The sequence below is a fragment of the Solanum verrucosum genome, unplaced genomic scaffold (genome assembly GCF_900185275.1).
Source record: "Solanum verrucosum unplaced genomic scaffold, falcon-dt-bn FXZP01000113.1, whole genome shotgun sequence".
NCBI classification, from domain to species: domain Eukaryota; kingdom Viridiplantae; phylum Streptophyta; class Magnoliopsida; order Solanales; family Solanaceae; genus Solanum; species Solanum verrucosum.
The window spans coordinates 675,145-696,019 of NW_026020105.1; the positions used below are offsets into that span (position 1 = coordinate 675,145).

At 27.8% G+C, this 20,875-nt stretch overlaps 1 protein-coding gene across 1 annotated transcript; it reads right to left on the reverse strand.

The window, feature by feature from the left end:
• Positions 1–12,557: 12,557 nt before the first annotated feature.
• On the reverse strand, positions 12,558–14,363 carry LOC125825265 (NAC domain-containing protein 6-like). Its single transcript, XM_049504615.1, has 3 exons — positions 14,197–14,363; positions 13,539–13,798; positions 12,558–12,875 (listed from the first exon to the last, which is right to left on the reverse strand). Exons 1-3 carry the CDS (start codon positions 14,354–14,356, stop codon positions 12,558–12,560), a joined length of 738 nt encoding a protein of 245 aa, XP_049360572.1. The 5' UTR covers positions 14,357–14,363.
• Positions 14,364–20,875: the final 6,512 nt, after the last annotated feature.

Consider the following 20,875-nt stretch of genomic DNA (forward strand, 5'->3'; position numbering starts at 1 on the left):
TAATCCGTGTTTTCAAAGGCAACTTTGAGGTGGGTAGTGTACAAAAATCGAAAAAAAAAAAACAATCAAAAATAAAAGGTGTTGGTGGGAAGGGCATCAATATTGAAAGTTGGAGAGAAGTGCTCCATCACAATCAAGAGAAAAAATACCGTGAGTTGGAGAGAAAGTATTCCAACACTTAGAAGTTGGAAGAAGTGTTCCTACACAACCAAGAAAAAAATATCGTGAGTTGGAGAAAAAGTGCTCCAACACTTGAAAGTTGGAGAGAAGGTGATCCAACACAACCAAGAAAAAAAAAATGGAAATTGAAGAAGAGTACTTCAACAATTGAAGATCGAAGAGATGTAGTCCAACAATTGAAAGATTGGAGAGAAGTACTCGAATAATTAAAAATTGAAGAGAAGTACTCCAATACAACAACAATAACAAGAAGAAAAAGGCAAAAGTATACAACTTTGAATTATGAGAAATATTGAAAATAATAATTTAAAGTTGGAGTAGGAATCCTAATTTAAATTCATAGAGCGCATGCTTTAGAGTTCAAAATATAAGTCTCAAACATAAAAATGTAAGTCTATGTAGTAACAATTCCACCTAAAATGTATTGTGGGTTACAACACGTTCGTATATGATATTCAAGACTCTAAACTTAAGTATTAAAAGCAACTTTTAATATTGCTTGTGCAATTAAATAAATGTATCCACCACACATTTCCTCGATTTCTTTTTTCAATCGTTATTTCTAATCTACATTAATAGCAGTGGCAAGAGCAGTATCCTTAGGTCTGATTTAAGCATAATTACCTAGTGATTTGTTGGTGCCTTGCCTGTCTACATAATAGCCTAGGGTTAGGGACTGAGTTAGAGACCAAGTTAGGGCCTTGGTCGAACTTTGTATTTATTTTAATATAAATTATTAATTTTGAAATTCTATAACTTAAAACAATTGAAATCATGCCTGAAAATCTAACCAGCCCGAGAGTCTTGTTTGAGGTGACATTGTTGTTAAAAACTATTTTTTAGAAAAAAAAATTAAAAAAATAGTTTTTTAAAAAATGTTTTTGAAAAAAAAAAATATTTGACTAATTCATTTGAAAAATGTTTTAAATAAGCTTTGACTAATCTTCTTTTAAAAGTGCTTTTGAGAGTCAAATTACGAAAAAAGACAAGAATTAATGCACTTTTAATAATAAGATTATTTTATAGAGAGAAATTATTTTAAATATCTATTATAATTTTTTATTTTTATGAAATTAATATGTACATATTTAAATTTTCAATCGATATTATATATAAAAATAATTAAATATTGATGTAATATTAACATGATGATATAAATATAATTAAAAATATCTAGAAAAATAAATTTAAAAATTATTCCACATATTAAATCATCACATACGAAAAAATCACCACAAAATAAATAAAGTCCTATTTTTTTTCTAGTCCTACAAAAGTATTGTTGTTACCTTTTTTCTAAAATAATACGTAAAATAATAATATATGAATATAAAATTAAATTAAAAATTATTATATAAAAATTAAAAATAAAATTTTAAAATGGAACTTAACCAAACTTATGAGATATTTAATTAATTAATGAGAGATATATTGGTGAATATGTATATATGACAGGATATATAATTTAATCTTGAAAAAAGTAAATTCTACTTATGCTTCTACTTTTTTGTAAGAAGCAAATTTTTTTAATTTCTTCCTAGTAGAAGAAAAACTGATTCTGTTTTTATTTGCCAAAGATTTTAATTTTTCAAAAAAAATAAAAAATTCTTAAATTAAATGTTTTAGACCTTAATGCATAACTTGGCCCAAAGAACATCAATGTTTAAATTCACACGAAAAGTTAGATGAATAAATTTCATCAGGGGTCATCCAAATTTAAAATTTAGCACATAAAAGTCGTCCAACTTAAGATTTATTATATAAAGTTACTTTTGTATTAAATACACAATTATTATTATTTCCTTAAAAATTAGTTTAAAATAAAAATTATATTTCAATAAAATTTAATAAAATAATTAAAATGAATATTTATTTTTAACAATTTTAATTAAAATAAAACAATATTTCAACAAAATTTTAAAAAATAATTAAAATGAGCATCTTCTTATTTTTTAAAACAGAAATAGTTTAAAACAAAGTTGCATTTCAACAAAAATTAATAAAATAATTAAATGAGAATCTTATTATTTTTTAAAAAAATAAATGTTTAAAACAAATTTGTATTTCAATAAAATTTAATGAAAAAATCATTTAAATTAGTTGGGTGACTTTCTAAATGAAATATTGATAGTTGAGTGATTTTGTAGGCAAAATATCCATAACTAAGTAACTTTGAGGTTATGAAAGAAAGGTGAGTGATTTTTTGTGAAAAGAAATATTAGTTGAATGACTTTCTGTGAATTTTTTTTTATAGTTGAGTGACTTTGATGTTATAAAAGAAAGTTGAGTGACTTTCTGGAAAAAACACTAAGTTTCACCTAAATATTTAAACATTGTGCCAAAAACATGACATGACACTTCAAGATAGTTAGTTAGCTTAATAAAAATGTCCAAATGACATGTCGTTTAATTTGGACATGCGATATGAAATCAAATTGATTTGAAGTTGATGAAGTTTTATTTGAATATTAAATTAGAAATTCTTATGTTATATTTTTTTCATTAACATAAAAATTTCACAAGTCGTGAAAACTATCAAAAATTCTTCAATTCTTACATAGTCTTATCAAATGAACAAATCATATACTTTATAAACAAGATATAAGAATGTCCTATGACACTACATTGATAAATCACATGTCTCCATGTTCATTTTATAAATAAACTAGTATACGTACCCGAGCGTTGCGCGAATATTTTAAAATATAATAATTTTTAAATTTATGAATAACTAAATACGAATTATTATTGAGTAACAAAAGTGCATGTATAATCATATATAATGTTTTAATTTTTCATACACAAATAATGCTAACAAAATTTTACCATAATTTATGTGTAATAAGGGTATGTTCATAAAAGACACTAAACATTATTCTAACAACTTCTCCTTCTTCTGATATGATAAAGATTAATAGCATATGTGGCATGTGTTGAATTGATATATTTGTGCTAATTAATTAAAATTTAAGTTCATAGATCAATCTAAACCTAGTATTAAAAATATTAACTCTACTTTTAGCTAAAATCTAAATATAATTTACAAAGCATGTTGCAACCTCTTTAGCACATTCTTATCTTGTTTTATCCTACAAATTAAATTAAGATATTTTTCATTTACTCAAATATAATTTCATAAAATTAGAATCTACAAAATAATGAATTTCAATGATCAATTACAAAAAAGATACTATAATCAAATTAATATATACCACATAAAAATAAATTATCAAATTATATACCACATAAAAACAAATTATTTGCGATGAAAAAAATGAATCATCTTCTATTCCTTTAATTTACTATAAGTCTCTTCTTTTATATGATAATGCAATAATATCAATGATAAAAATAAAGTTTTTGAAAATGAAAATATGAAATAGCACTTTGCAAGTCATTATTCATTTTATGAAAATTTTCTCAATATGTTAGGTTGCTAAAGAAATAAAAACTACACCACAAATTTAAATTTTATTGTTTAACTATTCCTTTATTAATGTTTTCTTTTTCTTCTTTTTTTCGTTAATTATTTTATTTTTATTTATTTTGTATCATGACATTCTTTAATTTATTTTGTAATCAAATAGTGATGCGGTAAGAATTTACCGTTTTTATTTTCTTTAATATTGCTCTTTTTAAATTAAAAAAAAATCTTCATAAAAAAAAAAGTAGATTTAATAACAGTTTGAGCATTATTTTAAATATAATATAATTTGAATCGTGATAGAAATTAGCACTTGAAAGCATCAACTCAACTAATTAGAAAGTATCAAAGAAACAAAATCAACATACTAATTACTTGACTAATTAAAAATTAAGCATCAAACCAACAAAATAAAAAAATATACTACTTGTTCACTCCTTGTTCGAGTTCACATAGTCATAGTAACGAAAGAAAACAAAATTATGACGTAATTGGTTATACTACGATCATCATAATCTGCATATAAATATAAAAAATGAATACTACATAATACTATATATTGATGTAATGCAAAATCACTAAATCGATGAAAGAATTATTACAGTAGTAATTTATGAACTAAGATTATTGAAAGATAATATACATGGTCAATTGCCATGAAATTTTCAGAATTTCTCCATTTCACTATCGTCAGTCTCTTCTTCTTTTTCTTCTTCCTTGTTGCATTGGAGAGTATGGTGACAATTCTCCTTCAATCATAACAAAACAATTTCATATCAGACATCAAACAATTAAGAAAGAGGGCATATAAGCAGACAATACACTACTATATGTTCCCTCAATTTTCTTATGAGTGTAATTACATCTAGATTTTTACTTGAATATAATATTTGTTTTACAAATATTTGAATTGAATTTGACTTTGAATTCGTATTTTGAAGAGTTGGCTTAAGAAGGTGTGGATAATGTTGTTAAGAATAAAAAAAGAAATTCAAAAAGTTGTGGGTTATGATGTTTATATTTATTTTTAGAGATAAAGTTAGTTATTATTTGAAATTTAAATTTTAAATTAATTATTTAGGTATTTTGTGGTGGCCAGTTTTGAGATTTATTTTTAAAGGACGTGGTTTATAAATGTTGTACTTAAAAAGTATTTCAATTTTTGAAATTATAACTGAAAATTTATAAATAATTTCAGATACGTCCAAGTTATTAAAACCAATTTTTAGAAAAGCACAAAGTTAGCAACTTTTTAAGGTATGACAATAATAACGTGGTCGAATTATAATTGGCCATGTGTAAAAAATGATTTTGCAAAATCACTGTTAAAAAATAATTACATAAATAAGTCTTTTCTTAAACGATAATGACATAAATGAGTCAAACTTTTAACGAAGGACATAAATAAGCTTTTCTTAAAGTTGATGACATATTTGAACCTTTATGTTCATTCTAGAAGCTTTAGTTCACTCTAGAACTATCTTCATCTCTCCACTCTCTCACTCTTCGCCATAAAATCTTATTAACAATCTGAAAGTATCACCGATCTCCATACTCCTCCATGGCCAAATCCTCGAGGGGTTACCCTCCATTTTTACCATCGAAACCAATCGGATTCAAACACAAATCACTGCTACTCAAAAATCAAACACCCAACCCCAATTAATTTTGACTCCAATTGAATTAAACCCTTCAGACGAATCTCGAATTACCCATTTTTATGAAAATTCTCTGAATATTTTTTAAACAAGGTACAAATTGATGCTTCCTTTTTGGGTTTTATGGAGCAAAATTTTTTTCACTTTCTTAGTTGGATATTACTCCCTCCGTCCCTATTTAGTTGTCCATATTTCCTTTTTTAGTTGTCCCTATTTAGTTGTCCATTTTGACAAATCAAGAAAGGACAACAAATTTATTCCTATTATACCCTTATTTACACTTTTTGAAAATTGTAAAAGTGTATGTTGTTTCCCTCCAATTTATTTCACTTGAATTCAAAGAAGTGGTTGTAATTTTGAAGTGAAAAGTTGTCATAAGGGTAAAATTGTAACTTCATTGTGCTAATCATTGTTGCCTTAATTTGTGTGTCATTTCTAAAGTGGACAACTAAAAAGGGACAGAGGGAGTATGACTATCTTGTATTTCTTTCAATTTCTATCTCTATTAATGTTTTTTTTTTTGTCTTTATTAAGGGCATTGAAACTACATTAAAGAGTTAGTTTGATCAAGGTGGAAGAGTTTGTAAATTGATTGGAAACTACATCGGAGAAATTGCAACTGGGTAAGTATTAGTGTTTCTCTAATTTTGATGCTTTGTTTCAGATCTTTTTGAAGTGTATTTTCATTTAGCTGTCAGAAAATTGAATTAAACAAGAAGCAATTTGTAGCCAGACTGAGCCAATAACTAGATTAGGGATTCTTCTTCATGTTCCTTTTTCGCTTGAAACTCTTATAGTACTTCTTAATGTTAGTGTATGCTCTTTTAGGTCAAGATTCTGCATTATAGGATTCAATTTTTTTTTTTGAATGCTCCATAGAAAATAGATTCAAATAGTTTTCTACGCTATTTCAAAGTCGAAACGTTGCGACGAAAACTTTGAATTTTGTATCTACATTGGCAAGAACAACTAATACGATTAGGAATAAAATAAGAGCTTTGTTTAGTGGGATATTTTGATTATATTTGAAAGTTAATTTTGTTGAAACCTTTCAAATTGCAAATGATTAACATGTCTCAAAAGTCAAGTCATCCAAATATAAAATATCAGTTTATCTCATAAACATTGATATGTTGTACTAGAGGCCTTGAACTTCTCTTTTGCAACTTGCCAATTAATGCAAACTTCTCCTAGATGAAACATATGTATCTTTAAATTTATAGCTCTCTAATTTCTATTTTTGCACTCCTCAGTTTTAGACTTCTTTAGTTGACGATTGTTGTTTACTTGGTTTTTGAAGGTATATCTAAACGCCTCCCTGCTATGTGGTTTCTGGGATAACAAAGGTTGACTATTAAGTTAGGTATTGTATCTCCAACACATTTGAAATGATAGATCAAGAAAGGCTTTGGATTTTGAAGTTCCCAAATGGAGTTGTCATTATACATTGTGGAGAAACTAGAAACTATTGCTTTACGAAGAGGGGAGCTTGTAAATAAGCTGGCAAAGTTGGAAAGGGATCTCAAAGAATGAGAAGGCGCAAGAATTGACTCTGCAACATTTTTAAAAACCGTAAGCTCTTGAACTCTTTTTGATATTTTTTTTATCCTAAATAGCAGTAGATTTCTTAATATTTGTTTAAGGTTCTTCATTTTTGCAACTGGCTGTTGAAATAAATCTCTTATATCTCAACCGCTTGCTGGTTATTTGATTTTTATGGCTTTTATTATTAATATTGTCTTTGTGAATTATGGTGTTCCTCTCTTTTATAATTGAAGATATTGAGAGTGGTAATCAAACTTGTTATAAATTGTTTCTCACAGTCTTTTCTTTGATCTCATATGAATAGTTCTCCTTTGCACTTTATCGGGTGTGGTTCTCCTTGTAGAAAACTGATATGTTAATAACAATGTGACCGATAAAAACAACTTTAGTTCATTGGATAGACAACATGGAAAACTATAAGTTACCTATTAGAGATATAGTTTCTCCTCCCTTCAAATTTGTTCCCCGAAAGTATAATTTTATCCAATTTCGGTTGTATAACTAAAAAGAATATTTAAGGAAATTCCTTCAAGTATAAGAACACTCAGTTATTACAAGTGGTATTCAACAACTTTGAGTTGACAATGCATAGGACATGGGAGTTTTCCTTGCTTAATGTTTGAGTACATTTTATTTTTGATACATGAGAATGAAACTGAAGCATAAATCTGATTATAATCTAACAAACACTATATTATTTTTGTTTTTCCAAATCTAAAGGCAATTCATGCTATGGGACTATAAGAGTTGTAAAGATCTATTTCACAATTTTTCTTTGTTTCACTTAGAAGAAAAATTTGTAACTATGCGATACTTGTAATGTAACAAAATATGGTTCAAACTATTTGGTGTATGTCTATACAAAAGGCTATCAATCACTTAATACTCTCAACTTTTTGTCCATTATCATTGCGAGTTTCACTCACACAAGTGAAATGCTTCAATTTAATGGTTAGAGAAGAAAATGGAGAATTATTAGCAAAGGACGTCATACATGCATAGTACATGGATGACATCGATGAGGACCAGAGGCTTCCTCATCACCATGAGCCAAAAGAATTTGTCTCTTGACAAGCTTGCCGGCAAAGATCAGGCTAAGAATTATATCTGTATAAATTATGTATGAGAAACAGAAAATCCACCTTTACCACCCATTCAAAAAAAAACTGCTAGGTTTCAGGGCAGTTAATCACTTCCGTGATCCCTCCAATACCTTTGGATAAGTTTTTGAGTTCTCTGAACAAGGATCTCACATTTGTGAATTCTGGCTAAGTGGATAAATTACCTTTCAGTTAACACTACTAATCTAATTTGTTGCCAACTCTCTTGGTATTATATCTTTTTTATGTTGTCATTGGTAGATGAGAATCCTACATTGATAAGGATGTATTATCATTGAACAAGGAATAAAATAATGAACCAACCCCAAGAGTGGTTACAAGTTGATTACTGGTTTTGTCCTGCCTTTGTACAATTAGTATGTTGGAATGCTCCGTTAGAGACTTGATGCCTACATTTGAGGAGTTGAATAAAATTCTGAAAGATCATGAATATTCATACATTGTATAATGTTAAAGTTACAAAACCTTGTCGTAGTTCATATTCATCATATTCAGGAAGAGTGGAAACGGAGGGGAGACCTTTCCTTGGTATATGGATACAAGTCAGCCCCTTTTTATTTTTTATGAGTACTGAAGCTTTAAGGATTCATAATTTGCTTCAGGATTTCTTTGAGGTTTGCCCTGAGAAAGTACCAAATTACGAGGAGAAGATCAAGAGCTTTTTTGAAGAACACTTCCATACCAATTAGGAGATTTGTTACTGTGTTGCAGGAAGTGTTGTTTATTGATTGGATTTTGCTATTCTGCCTTCCAACTATTGTTGCTGCCCTTCTGGGTGTAATGTGAATGAGAGCTGGATTTGCATCTGGGTAAAGAAAGGTGGAATGATTTGTGCAATTCCTACTGGAATATATGTATTACAGCTTCACGCTTGATTCACATTGCTCTTAAGAAGTTAGGTAGGTAGGTCTAAATGACCTTAATTCTATTTTTATTTTTTTTGTCGAAGATCCACGAGGAAGAATACATCAGATTTGGCTTATATGTAGTGTTTGTTTACACTCTCATGCATGTGAATGTTGCACCTCACATCCAAAAGTTAAAAGTACATCTGGTAGCCAGCCACGCTACATTTTGGAGCGTAATATAATATGCAACAATTAGTATCTGATATCTGATTTGGTAATCAAGTTCTCCACTAATATTAGCAATTTTTCATTTGAATGGCATATTTTAATGTTTGTGTGTTGCGAATCTTTGTAGGTTTGATACATTCAAAGCAGGGGAAGCATAATTATGATTGTTGGCGAGACAATGAAAGTTAATAATAAAGTTTTGGTTACTGACCTAAACAATGCGACGGATGGTGTACGCTATTGTAACCATATCTGACTAAGAAAGTAAACATTTGCATCTACAGGTTCAATAAATGTGGAATAATATAGTAAATAAAAAGCATTTAAAGACCAAACATTTGCTTAAGACCTTGGACCAACTAAAAAGTTGCTCAAATTTACTTTTAAATCATTTTTTATTTTTTAGAGTGTTTGATAAAGTTAAAAATAACTTTGAACTGAAATTACACCCACTTTTCATTTTTCAACTCAAAAGCTACTAAAGTTTAACTTTCTAAAAACTATATTTTTGAAGAGCTACTTTTTTTAAAGTTAAGTCAAATGGGCTTTCAAATTAATCAAATATAATAATTTCAACTTTTACAATACAAGATTTGTGTTACAACCGAGCACTAAACAACGAGAAATCACAATTTTATAATATTGAGTTTATGCAAAAACAACGAGAAATCACATTCTAAATTGTAACGTACAAGCACCAAACGAGGACAAATCACTTAGAATGCAAATTTGTTGGGCCTGTGCTAAGCACGGGCTATATATACTTATCTTGTTATTAAATAAGAAGGTTGTGGAAAGATGGCTAAAGATATTTTTCCAGGGAATCACACACACGTTACATATTCAAAATTTAAAATTATTTTAAAAAATAAAATAGAAATTTATACGTAATCCTATTACATGTAATTAATTTTAATTATTTAAAGTATATATATATATAGATTATTATTACTATTATTATTATTATATTATTATTATATATACCATATGTTTTTTTGCTGATGGCTGAATTCTTTTAATAATATAATATAGAATATGTATTTAAAAATTCAATTAAATAGATAACTATCTATGATTATAAAAATCACAATTTATTTTTTAAAAAAGGGTAAAAGAATCAATTAAAGGAAAACATAACAAATTCAGAAACTATTTTTAAAATAAAATGTCAATTTATTATTTAACCCTATTATATGTAATTAATAGTTTTTAATTATTTTAAAAATCTTTTTTTGTGGTGCTGACACATGGCACTTTTTCTTCTCCTACTATATATAGATAGATGTTTGCGATTACAAATTTATAGGTACATATAATTTTATAAAGATCAACGTAGTCAATAATAGTAATAATTAGTTATTCTTTAATATAATCTTTTCACATGTGCGAATAATTCACGTTGAGCGTGAATCTTTGTTGCAAAATTCAAAATGATGAGCCTTTTTTTTTTTAATTATAAACTTATGAGTCAAGTTTTACATTTCTAAAAGATGAAATCATGATTTGAAATTCCAAGTCATACTTTTTTTTTTGGAGAATTTGAGATATGACATTATGATTCTAAATCGCATATCCAAACACCGAGTTAAAATCATGACTTCATATAACAAAAACATATCGAAACACAATCTAAGTAGGCGTTTGGCCATGCGATACCATATCATGATATGGTATCGTGAGATGGAATCAGCGTTTGGACATGCGATTTTACGTTGATTCCATCTCATGATTCCATATAATGAGATGTGATTCCATCTTCTTCAAAAACCATGATATGGAATTATATGGTAATTCCATATCATGATTTGAGATATTTTAATACAAAAATTGATCCACAAGTTTATATTTTGTTAAAACAACCCCACATTTATATCTACTAATTAACCATTTATTTCATATGTAAATAAAATTTATAATCACATCATTACTTTTTAAAATTTATTATTCTCACCAACATATAGTCACTTTAACTCACACCAACCGATTGTTAAAGTGATGAAATTTTTATGGTCTATGAGCATGAAAATATAGTTGCGGATGATATTGACTAACAAATGGCTCAAAGTAACAATGTTGGTTCGTCTTCTCGGTCACATGATCGAGAAATGCAAGTTTAACGTGAGGAAATTGTCCGTACTATGTGAGAGGATTATATTAAAGACTAGTACACTATAATTTATGTTTAATTTTTTTTATTAAATTAAAGTTAGATGAAACAATTACTTAAGTGGAGAACAAATAGTTTTGTAATAATTTATTATGAGAACAAATAGAATGAAGAAGTCATCAATATGGAAAAAGATGAAAAGAAAAGTAATTGCAGGCATTTTCTTTAGTGGGTACAAAAAATAATGTTATAAAAAATTAACGAGGGTTCAATTATGTATGTATCCCATACTAGAAAGTGTTTAAAATTTATAATAGTTTTTCCTTTATTAAAAAAGATATTCATAAATTAAATAATAAAATAAATTTAACATTAGAAAAAGGATAAATTAGTCATATTCTATTTTATTTATGTTTATTTTAAATAGATTTAAAGAATGGTTACAAGAAAATCAAAATAAGGGAGGTATACGTAATAACATAAACCACAAGGAAAGTTAGCGTAATAGAGCAAAACTTGGAGGGAGGTCTCTGAAATTATCCCTTTTGTTTATTTGATAAGTTTGAATAAACAATTGGGGCTATTTTAATAGTTTTACAACTTATAAGATTTTTATGTTTATGAGAAAATACACAACACAAAAATTTCATATCGCATGTCCAAACAAAACTTCAATTTCATCTCATGATTTCATATCATGATATCATATTATGATTCTATATCATGATACCATATCGCATGGCCAAACGGGCCCTAAGTTAGCGTTTGGCCCCAAGTTCTCAAATATTCTTGGGAAATCATATTTGGGTGAAGTTTCACCATGTATTTGGCCCCAAATTTTCCAAGAAATATGATTTATACCAGAAGTTCTAAAAATTATTTAAATATCCATAAATTTATATTATCATTTTATGATGAATATGTTTCGTTAAAAAAATAACCTTATAATATAATTGATAACAATCAACAATAACAAAATAACAATATAGGCAAGACAACACATTAATATATTCAAACTTGTCACTGATTCAATTATAATTATAACTCATTAAACACAAGTTTTCCTTTTTTCTCAAATTAAAACTCAAACTTTTCCGAAGGAGATAGTAATAAATATTAGTTGAAATTAATAAATAATGGATATTTTTTTATAAAATATAAAAGTTAGAGATAATTTTTAGATTTTTCAAAATTCACAAATATTAGAAGTTGGTCCAAATACTAATTTTTTCTAGTATTTGAAACTTGGGACAAACACCACTTCCCAAGTATTTTTGGGGTCAAATGGATCCTTTTTTAACGGATGGACTGTATCACAATTGATTTCATAAAGAAGCCATCATAACCCAAAGAATTAGGGAACATCAAACTATCAGATTACAATTATTTTTCCACAAAGTCAATAATTCCAACATTAGAGGATGCAATTACTAGGTGATTTTATTTTCAGGACAAAGAAAATAGAGTCCACGAGTCTTGCCCTGTACTCCAAAGAGGACTTGACAATGAGTCAATGCTAAATTTGGGTGGTTCCACAAATGCATTTGATCCTAACAATTCGTGATTTTCTTCTTCACAACTTTTGAAATACATGTCATTTTTTGATGATGATGATTCCAAAGAAGCAAGCATGTCCTGTGATTCATCATGAGGAGCTGATGCCAAATATGTTTTTGCTGCATCTTCTTCAATCATTGCCCTTTCCTCCAATACTTTAAAGGAGGTTGCCTTTCTATACACTTTGCAGAGTACTATGTCATGATCCTGCATCCAACATCTCTGTTACTTGAAACATGAAGTTTTAACTGTGTAGCATTTTGTGTTTGATCAATCAATTTAAAAAATACATGTTTGTAATATTAGAGCAAAAATTTATATTTCCCTAAGAAAAAGTCACTACTTTTTGCACCTTCTAGAAAACAGTTTGTGTTACTACTCGAAAACACATTTTTACCACTAAATGCTCGTCAAACATCTCAACTTTCTAACATAAATATTTCTAGCTCACAAAATCAAAAATGATTTTCAGTGGCAATTAATTAATGGCAATAGCTTAATTGCCACTAAATACGTATTTTTAGCAGTAATTAACACTCTTTGTATATGTCCCTAAAGCCTTTAGCAACATTGAATTCAATAGCAATTAACTAATGCCAATAAACTTGGTCAAACATACTACAATAATATACACTGATATAATTTTAGCACTATTATATCGTATGATAATAAATAATTACAAGTAAATTGTCCATAATAATCAAGTAGAACCAGCTACTTGAAAACTAAACTAGATAACTAAATTACACCAATAGCGTAAAAATTCTTTATTCAATTAATTTTTTTATTCAAGAGTTTAAAATATGAATAAGTAAATACACGAAGAAACGAAATAACGATATAATGTGTTTGCATAATAAATTGAAGTACCTTATGTCCATGAGGAAGTCTGTACTCATTCATGACCCAATCTGTTCTGGTGCCTTTAGGTGCCCTTCCACCATAGAAAACCAAAGTTTTCTTAAGACCAATGGCTTTTTTTGGTTCTAATGAAGAACGAATTTGACGATCAGAACCAGTTGCCTTCCAAAAACCATTTCTTGTTGTTCTATTGGGCCTCCCTTTAGGACCATGTTTCCTGTTTATTGGTACAAAAAAATACCACTCTCTTTCCCCTATTCTTGCCATCCCTATTTAACACACACACACACACCAACAAAAAGGTAAGTAATATACATAATATAATATTCTTTATGAACATTTTTAAATATTGCCTCTTCCTTGTCAAGGCCAAAAATGGTATGTATGACACTTCTTGGTGAGATTAGGAATGTCATTTCACCTTCACATTAAATTCATAACCGAATCAAAATCGTATATTATATTTAGTTTGATTTTAATAATTTTAAAAATAATTAAATTGATTTTGATTTTAACCACTTAAAGAAACAAAATGTATGGTCCAAAATAAGAAACTAAATAACCCGCTATCATAAATTTAAACTTACATTATGATACAAAAAAATAAAAGTTATACTATCAATGTATATAATTTAAACACTACGATGGTATTAAGGAGTTTACTAACCAGGTAACTCCCAAGGATCATAGAGATATATGTTGAGAAAACCAATGGTATTAGAATCGATTTTATCATCATTGATAATTCTTTTGAGGTAAAAATTGATAAGTTCTTCTTCAGTGGGATGAAAACGGAACCCAGGAAGTTCAAGCTCTGTTAATGACATTTTTTTTATTTTTTGTTTCTTAGAGGATGTATTTTGTGACTACATAAATTAAGAAGCCTCTTATATAGGCAAGAAACATTGTCCTGTTTTGCGCCCATCACGCAATTGAGAATGACACCCTATACTTAGGAGGTGTAAGTTAACGTTTAACGCCTAATCATTCTGAATAACGCTTATTTCTTAGATATCATCATCATTAAAAAAATAATTGATAATTCATGGACATCACGCGGCATTTGAAAGATGACACGCTTATTTTTCAAATCATGAATCTGCCTCTGTATCTTAGTCTCAGTGTAACTCATCGTCCTCCCAAAACCAACTTCCTTATCATGATCATTGCAGGAATGTTAATTCATCCATATATGAAATTGATATTTATATATATCAATGTAAAATATTGTGGATTGATCGATACTTCCATGGGACCTTTTATGTCTATATGTTGCAATACTCGTTCATACATTTTTTTTGTATGTTAATAATACTTTTATCAATGATAATAAACATATTATATCTATATGTATTAGAGTCCATCATCAACTAGAATTCGATTATTGTAGCTTATTCATTGTAACAAAAGGATTACTTAGATATCATCATTATTTCTATTTTGTAAAAATAATAATTGATAATTCATGGACATCACGCGGCATTTGAAGGATGACACGCTTATCTTTCAAATCATGAATCTGCCTCTGTATTTTAGTCTCAGTGTAACTCATCGTCCTCCCAAAACCAACTTCCTTATCATGATCGTTGCAGTAATGCTAATTCATCCATATATGAAATTGATATTTATATATATCAATGTAAAATATTGTGGATTGATCGATACTCCCATGGGACCTTTTATGTCTATATATGTTGCAATACTCGTTCATACATTTTTAGTGTTAATAATACTTTTATTAACAATAATAAACATATTATATCTATATATAATATATCGTAGATGACACTGCTTAAACATAATAGAAAATAAATGTAATGATTTGAGATAAGAGGCAATATCTTAAAATTACTGCAATTTCATATTCAAACACACTTGCTGAAATATAAAAGTAACACTCCTTTTGTTTTAATTTATGACTTTATGTGATATTTTTTGTTTATGGAGAGTTAATTTAACTAATATTCATTATTAAAGTGGATTAGGTCAATTCAATAATTTAAAATTTAAATTCAAATGTTCAAAAAGTATAGGAAAAACACTTTATAGTATTTATCTTATCAATGTGATAAAAATATATATTAAGAAGAAATAAAAATATATAAATAATATTGAGTGTGATGGAAATGACATTATGTGTGTAAAATTCTGCGCACACCGCGGAGGATGACATTGAGAGCGAGTGGCACTAGGGAGGAATGAGCTAAAATTCCTTTCATAGGTATGGGTGGATCCTAGCTAGTGGCATAGACATGTTGGGCTCTAAATACAATAATAATATACATGTGAATCCCACAAAGTGAATTTGAAAAGATAGAGTATACGCAGACTTTACTTCTAATTCAGAGATAGAGAGATTGTTTGAGATAATTTATCAGATGATCACTCATCTTAGAATAACTCACTTAGAAAGTCACTCAATTTAGAGTAGTTCAATTAGAAAGTCACTCGACTTTGTTTTATAACTCAAAGTCATTCAATTATTGATATTTCACTTAGAAATCACTAAACTGTTGATATTTCACTTAAAAAGTTACTCAACCAATTTAAATAAAATTTTCATTAAATTTTGTTGAAATCTAATTTTTATTTTAAATTATTTTTCAAAAAATAATAAGATATTCAAATTGAACCATCCTAAGTTGAGTAACTTTCTAAGTGCACCATTCAAAGTTGAGTGACGATCTGAGATATTGTCTCGAAGTTGTTTTCATAGACCCTCGACTCAGGAAAAAAATAGTCCGAACAATTTTTTTTTAAAAAGTAATGAAAGTGAAAGCATAAGAATCTATTGATTTATAGGATATTTCTTTCTTTATAATATTATTGACCCCTTCCTAGTTTGGGTCATTTGAATTGTTCAACTACTATACATAGTTTATAAAAATAAAAACCAGTAATGGAAAAAGTGGTGTATACTTAACTATTTAAGAACAAACATTTCCATCCATAGATAAAGAATAAAAATGAAAGAAAATAAACGCGTTTTTATTGTGGTTTAGTTTGTTTAAGTGAAATTATATATGATCTTGACTTGAGGTCAACCAGGAAGACTAGAAAGAAATTAATTGGAAAAGTTGTGATTTTGTTTAAACTTTCCAATTTGTTTTATATGCTAGGGCACATGTCATGTCAATTATTTGTCCTAACAAAGACAATTGTGTTACTGTCTGGTCATGGAAAAAAAAGGGTACCATATTTCTAAGTAGCCCCAGAAATCTATTTCAATTCATGCCCAACTTTTTGTCTTCTTGAGATATGTTGACACTCAATTTTGACCCTTCTCGATAATAATTAATTTTCGAGCTTCTTAAATTTTCAACGATTTAAAATTATTGACTTTATCAAATTCAAAATATTTTTCAAATCATTTTAAAGTAATTTCGTCATTTTTATGATCTTTTAAACTAATGTATATATTCTTACAATTATGTGTATAATTATTTCATTTTGCGAATATTCGAGAATCATCTCAAAAGATTTTATTTTTTAGTTGAATATTTTACTTGAATTAGTTTGATTTAAATTATGATTTTTATTTTGAGTCATTTAAGTTTAATTGAGTTTATTATTTTATTTCGTTAAAATAAAGAAGCTCGTTAGTTGATTATATTAATTCGTCTTATTTAAATTTTAGCCAAATTCACAAGTTAAACTCAATTTGGTTAGTAAATTGACTAATTTTGTAATTCATTTGGCCAAGTCTTAATTCCAAATCTAGTATTTTATTTAGGGAAAATTTTCAAAATAGCAATATTTTAGCTTTTAATGAGACTCCTTAGCAATAGTTTCACTATTTATTTAAAATGTCAATATTTTAATTTGTCAAGGATTGAGTTATATATTTATTTTATTTTGATTAATTTGAAAGAATACAAATAATTAATAACTGAATAGCGAAAATCATGGAACAAAAAAATTCAAAAAAGGTAATTTTTTAAAAAAATTTAACATCAGTTACGTTTTTGAAAGAGCATATGTTGCCATTTTTCTTTCAAGCGTTTTTTTCTTTGTTCTTAAGAATTTCAAATTTTTTTTTGAAAACAGTAGTTTGTATTTTATATCTTATATGAGTGGAAGTGTTGGAAAGTTTCTAATGCCCTCTGTTTTGGATATTTAAATGTTTGAACTTCTTTGAATATGTTGTTCATCCGAAATGTATTCGAATACCTAATGATATGTATAACTAATTTAAAATACAAAAAATGTTGGTATTGATTTATGATGAATACAACTCTTTGGCATTCTAGTTCAAGTACAAAAATAAAGGCAGTTGTGTAGTATATACCAAAATATAAGTACAAATTAGTTGTAGATCGAAATGATATTGAAAAATACAGTTGCGATGAATACATATATATACATAGAATAAGTTTATTCAAAATAAATTGTATTTATATTTCAATATCCAATTTTGTTATATTATTATTTCACTTTAAATTTGCAAAAAGTATTTTCTAGCATAGTTTTTATTTGAAATATCAGGTTGTATTTCAATATCATTTTGTATATCAAACGCAGAATGAATACCAATAATTTTGTATTCCCCTTCTTGTGATGTATTCGTCGCACAATTTTATATATTATGTATTCATAAAATGATATTGCTTTAGCCAAATAAAATACAAAATATGTCTTACTAAGTTGTATTTCAAATATCAGGTTGTATTTCAATATGATTTTGTATTTCAAACGAAAAAATGAATACCAATAAGTTTCCATTTCCCTTCTTATAATGTATTTGTCACAATTCTATAAATTATGTATTCAATCATAATATATAGAATTGTGACGAATACATTATATACCTATTTAAATTACTACAAACTAAAATAGAAATACAATATTTTAAAATAAAAATACAAATGATGAGTAAAAGAAAAACAATTGACAAACAAATATTAATATGAATACAATTGTGGTATGAATACAATTTTGTAACCTTCTTATTTGACTTTGTCTTTCTTCTTCTTCTTCATCTACTATGTTCTTTTTCCGATTATTTTCCATCAAAACCGAATCTGAATCTGTATTCACTTGTGCATTAGTAACCCTATAAGCAAAATTCGAAATTATTAAATATGAATGTATAAAAAAATCAAACAATGTATGATGTATGTGTGCTAATGTAGTTACTACAATCTACTAAATCTCAAATATAAAAACAAATTTTTTGATAATTTGAATTTCAAAATTATCAAAAATTAGAATGTATTAAATATCAAACAAAATAAACATACATATGAAGTATTCGTCGTTACTACAATAAAACAATGTATGATGTATGTGTGCTAATGTAGTTACTACAATCTACTAAATCTCAAATATAAAAACAAAATTTTTCATAATTTGAATTTCAAAATTATCAAAAATTAGAATGTATTAAATATCAAACAAAATAAACATACATATGAAGTTCTAGATTCTCCAAAATCTGAAAAATTAAAAGAAAATCACAAAAAAATTGAAAATCATAACTATTTGATGAATAACTAAACAAAATCACATAAAAATTGAAAAATTCGACTGGAAATTCGTAATATATAAAATCGGTGATTTAAACATCAAATCAAAGTAAATCAAAATGGATAATGGAAATCACCTTGCCAATCGAGAAATCTGCTTGAATTAATAAATAGATTTCATTTAACAATAAAGAAGATTTCTTGATGAACAACAATTTAGCACCTTGAAGAAAGATAAACTTGAAACGTGAAAGGTGGGGAAGAAACGTGAAAAATGGGAAAGAAACGTGAATGGAGTTGAAAAAAGGTTAATGTGTATTGGTTTAATTTTTTTCTTTAAAGGGTTATTAATATATAATTTGATCCAATATAGGACTCTTTCCATAAATAAAATTAATTTTAAATACTAAAATCTGAATACATATTATTTTATAAAAATATTGTCATTCTGTCATTTTAAATAAATATTTTAAAGTATTGTTATTTTAACTAATTATGTTAGATATTATGACTTAATTGCTAATTTTCCCTTTTATTTACCCTCACCTTTAAACCCACTTAAAAGACCAAATTTTGAGTCCTTCTTCTAAATTTCCAGCAGCCCAAAACTTTCAGCCCAACACCACATTCCAAACAACAATACAACCCATTCCTAACAGCAATTCCAAAAGAAACCCACCTGTTGTACATCAACCATACATACACCGACCCATTCCAAAATAAAACAACAGCAAATGCATATACGTACAGCAGTACCAGCGACCCCACTCCTTTCTTCTTCCTTTTCACACAGCTATGCCGGCGAACTAACCCCTCCAGCCCACCAAATTACTTGGACCCGGCCCAATTTCCTGTTCAAGAAGAGAAACCCAGAAAGGACAGCGGCTCCAACTTTCACAACGGAACAAAGAGATTCACGACGATGAGACGGAAAGCAAACGACTGTCAACAACAAAGCGCAATTCGACATGGCCTCCAGACGGAGCAGTACACGGCGTCAAACGAATCAGGGCCCAATACGATTTTTTGTCTCCTTCCTCCCGTCCCTCTCATTGCTTGATAAATTGTGACAAAGAGACCAATCTTCCGGCAAATGTTTCTTTTATTTTAGTTGAAACACATTAGTATCATTTGTCTCTGTCAACCTGCATAACAATCTTGCTTTAACATAAATTTGTCACCATGATTAGCCGAATGGGTTATCTTTAAATTTATATGCTATGACCTTGTTTTAAAATTTCAGTGCATCAAGTTGTTGGCAGTGATTTGATTAATCGACCCTCGGTTTCAAATAACTCCTTGTAGTTGAATTAATTGTTTCAAATTTTGATCTACATTAGTTCCTTTGCTTTTTGTATTTTGAATTGTTTAAACGGAAAAGGGTCAAAATTGCCTCCGAACTATATGAAATAGACCATTTATACCCTTCATTACATTTTGGGATAAAAAATGCCCCTATTGTTATCCTAAGAGACCACAAATACCCTCAAGAGTTAACACCCCAAATTTTTGTTGATGTGGCAAGCCACGTGGGACAAATCCTTCCACCTAAGCGTTGCCAACTAGGATTCACTACAAAAGAACTAGACCTTTAGCGGCAACAACAATCGCCACAAAAGCCCAGAAAATCGTCACTAAAAGTTTTTAACATTAAATTTAATTTTATGTTTTTTTCTTCATTGTTTTAAAAAAATCAAATATGATATCGATTAAGTAGGAGTTTGAAGACACTATATGTTTTATTTTTATGTCATATGTAAATGTATAAAATGTACAATGACGCATTATATATATATATATAGTAGGAGATTTGAATCGAGAAGTAATTTTGATTATTTTTCGTAATAATATTGGATGTTTTTAATATGGATATTGCAAGTT

Excerpts from the sequence above, each read along its gene's own strand:
- LOC125825265 (XM_049504615.1), bottom strand. The coding sequence starts at position 14,356 with ATGTCATTAACAGAGCTTGAACTTCCTGGGTTCCGTTTTCATCCCACT. Across the intron at positions 13,799-14,196 it reads TGATCCTTGGGAGTTACCTG|GGATGGCAAGAATAGGGGAA; the intron begins GTTAGTAAACTC and ends TGTGTTAAATAG. Across the intron at positions 12,876-13,538 it reads GACTTCCTCATGGACATAAG|GATCATGACATAGTACTCTG; the intron begins GTACTTCAATTT and ends TGTTGGATGCAG.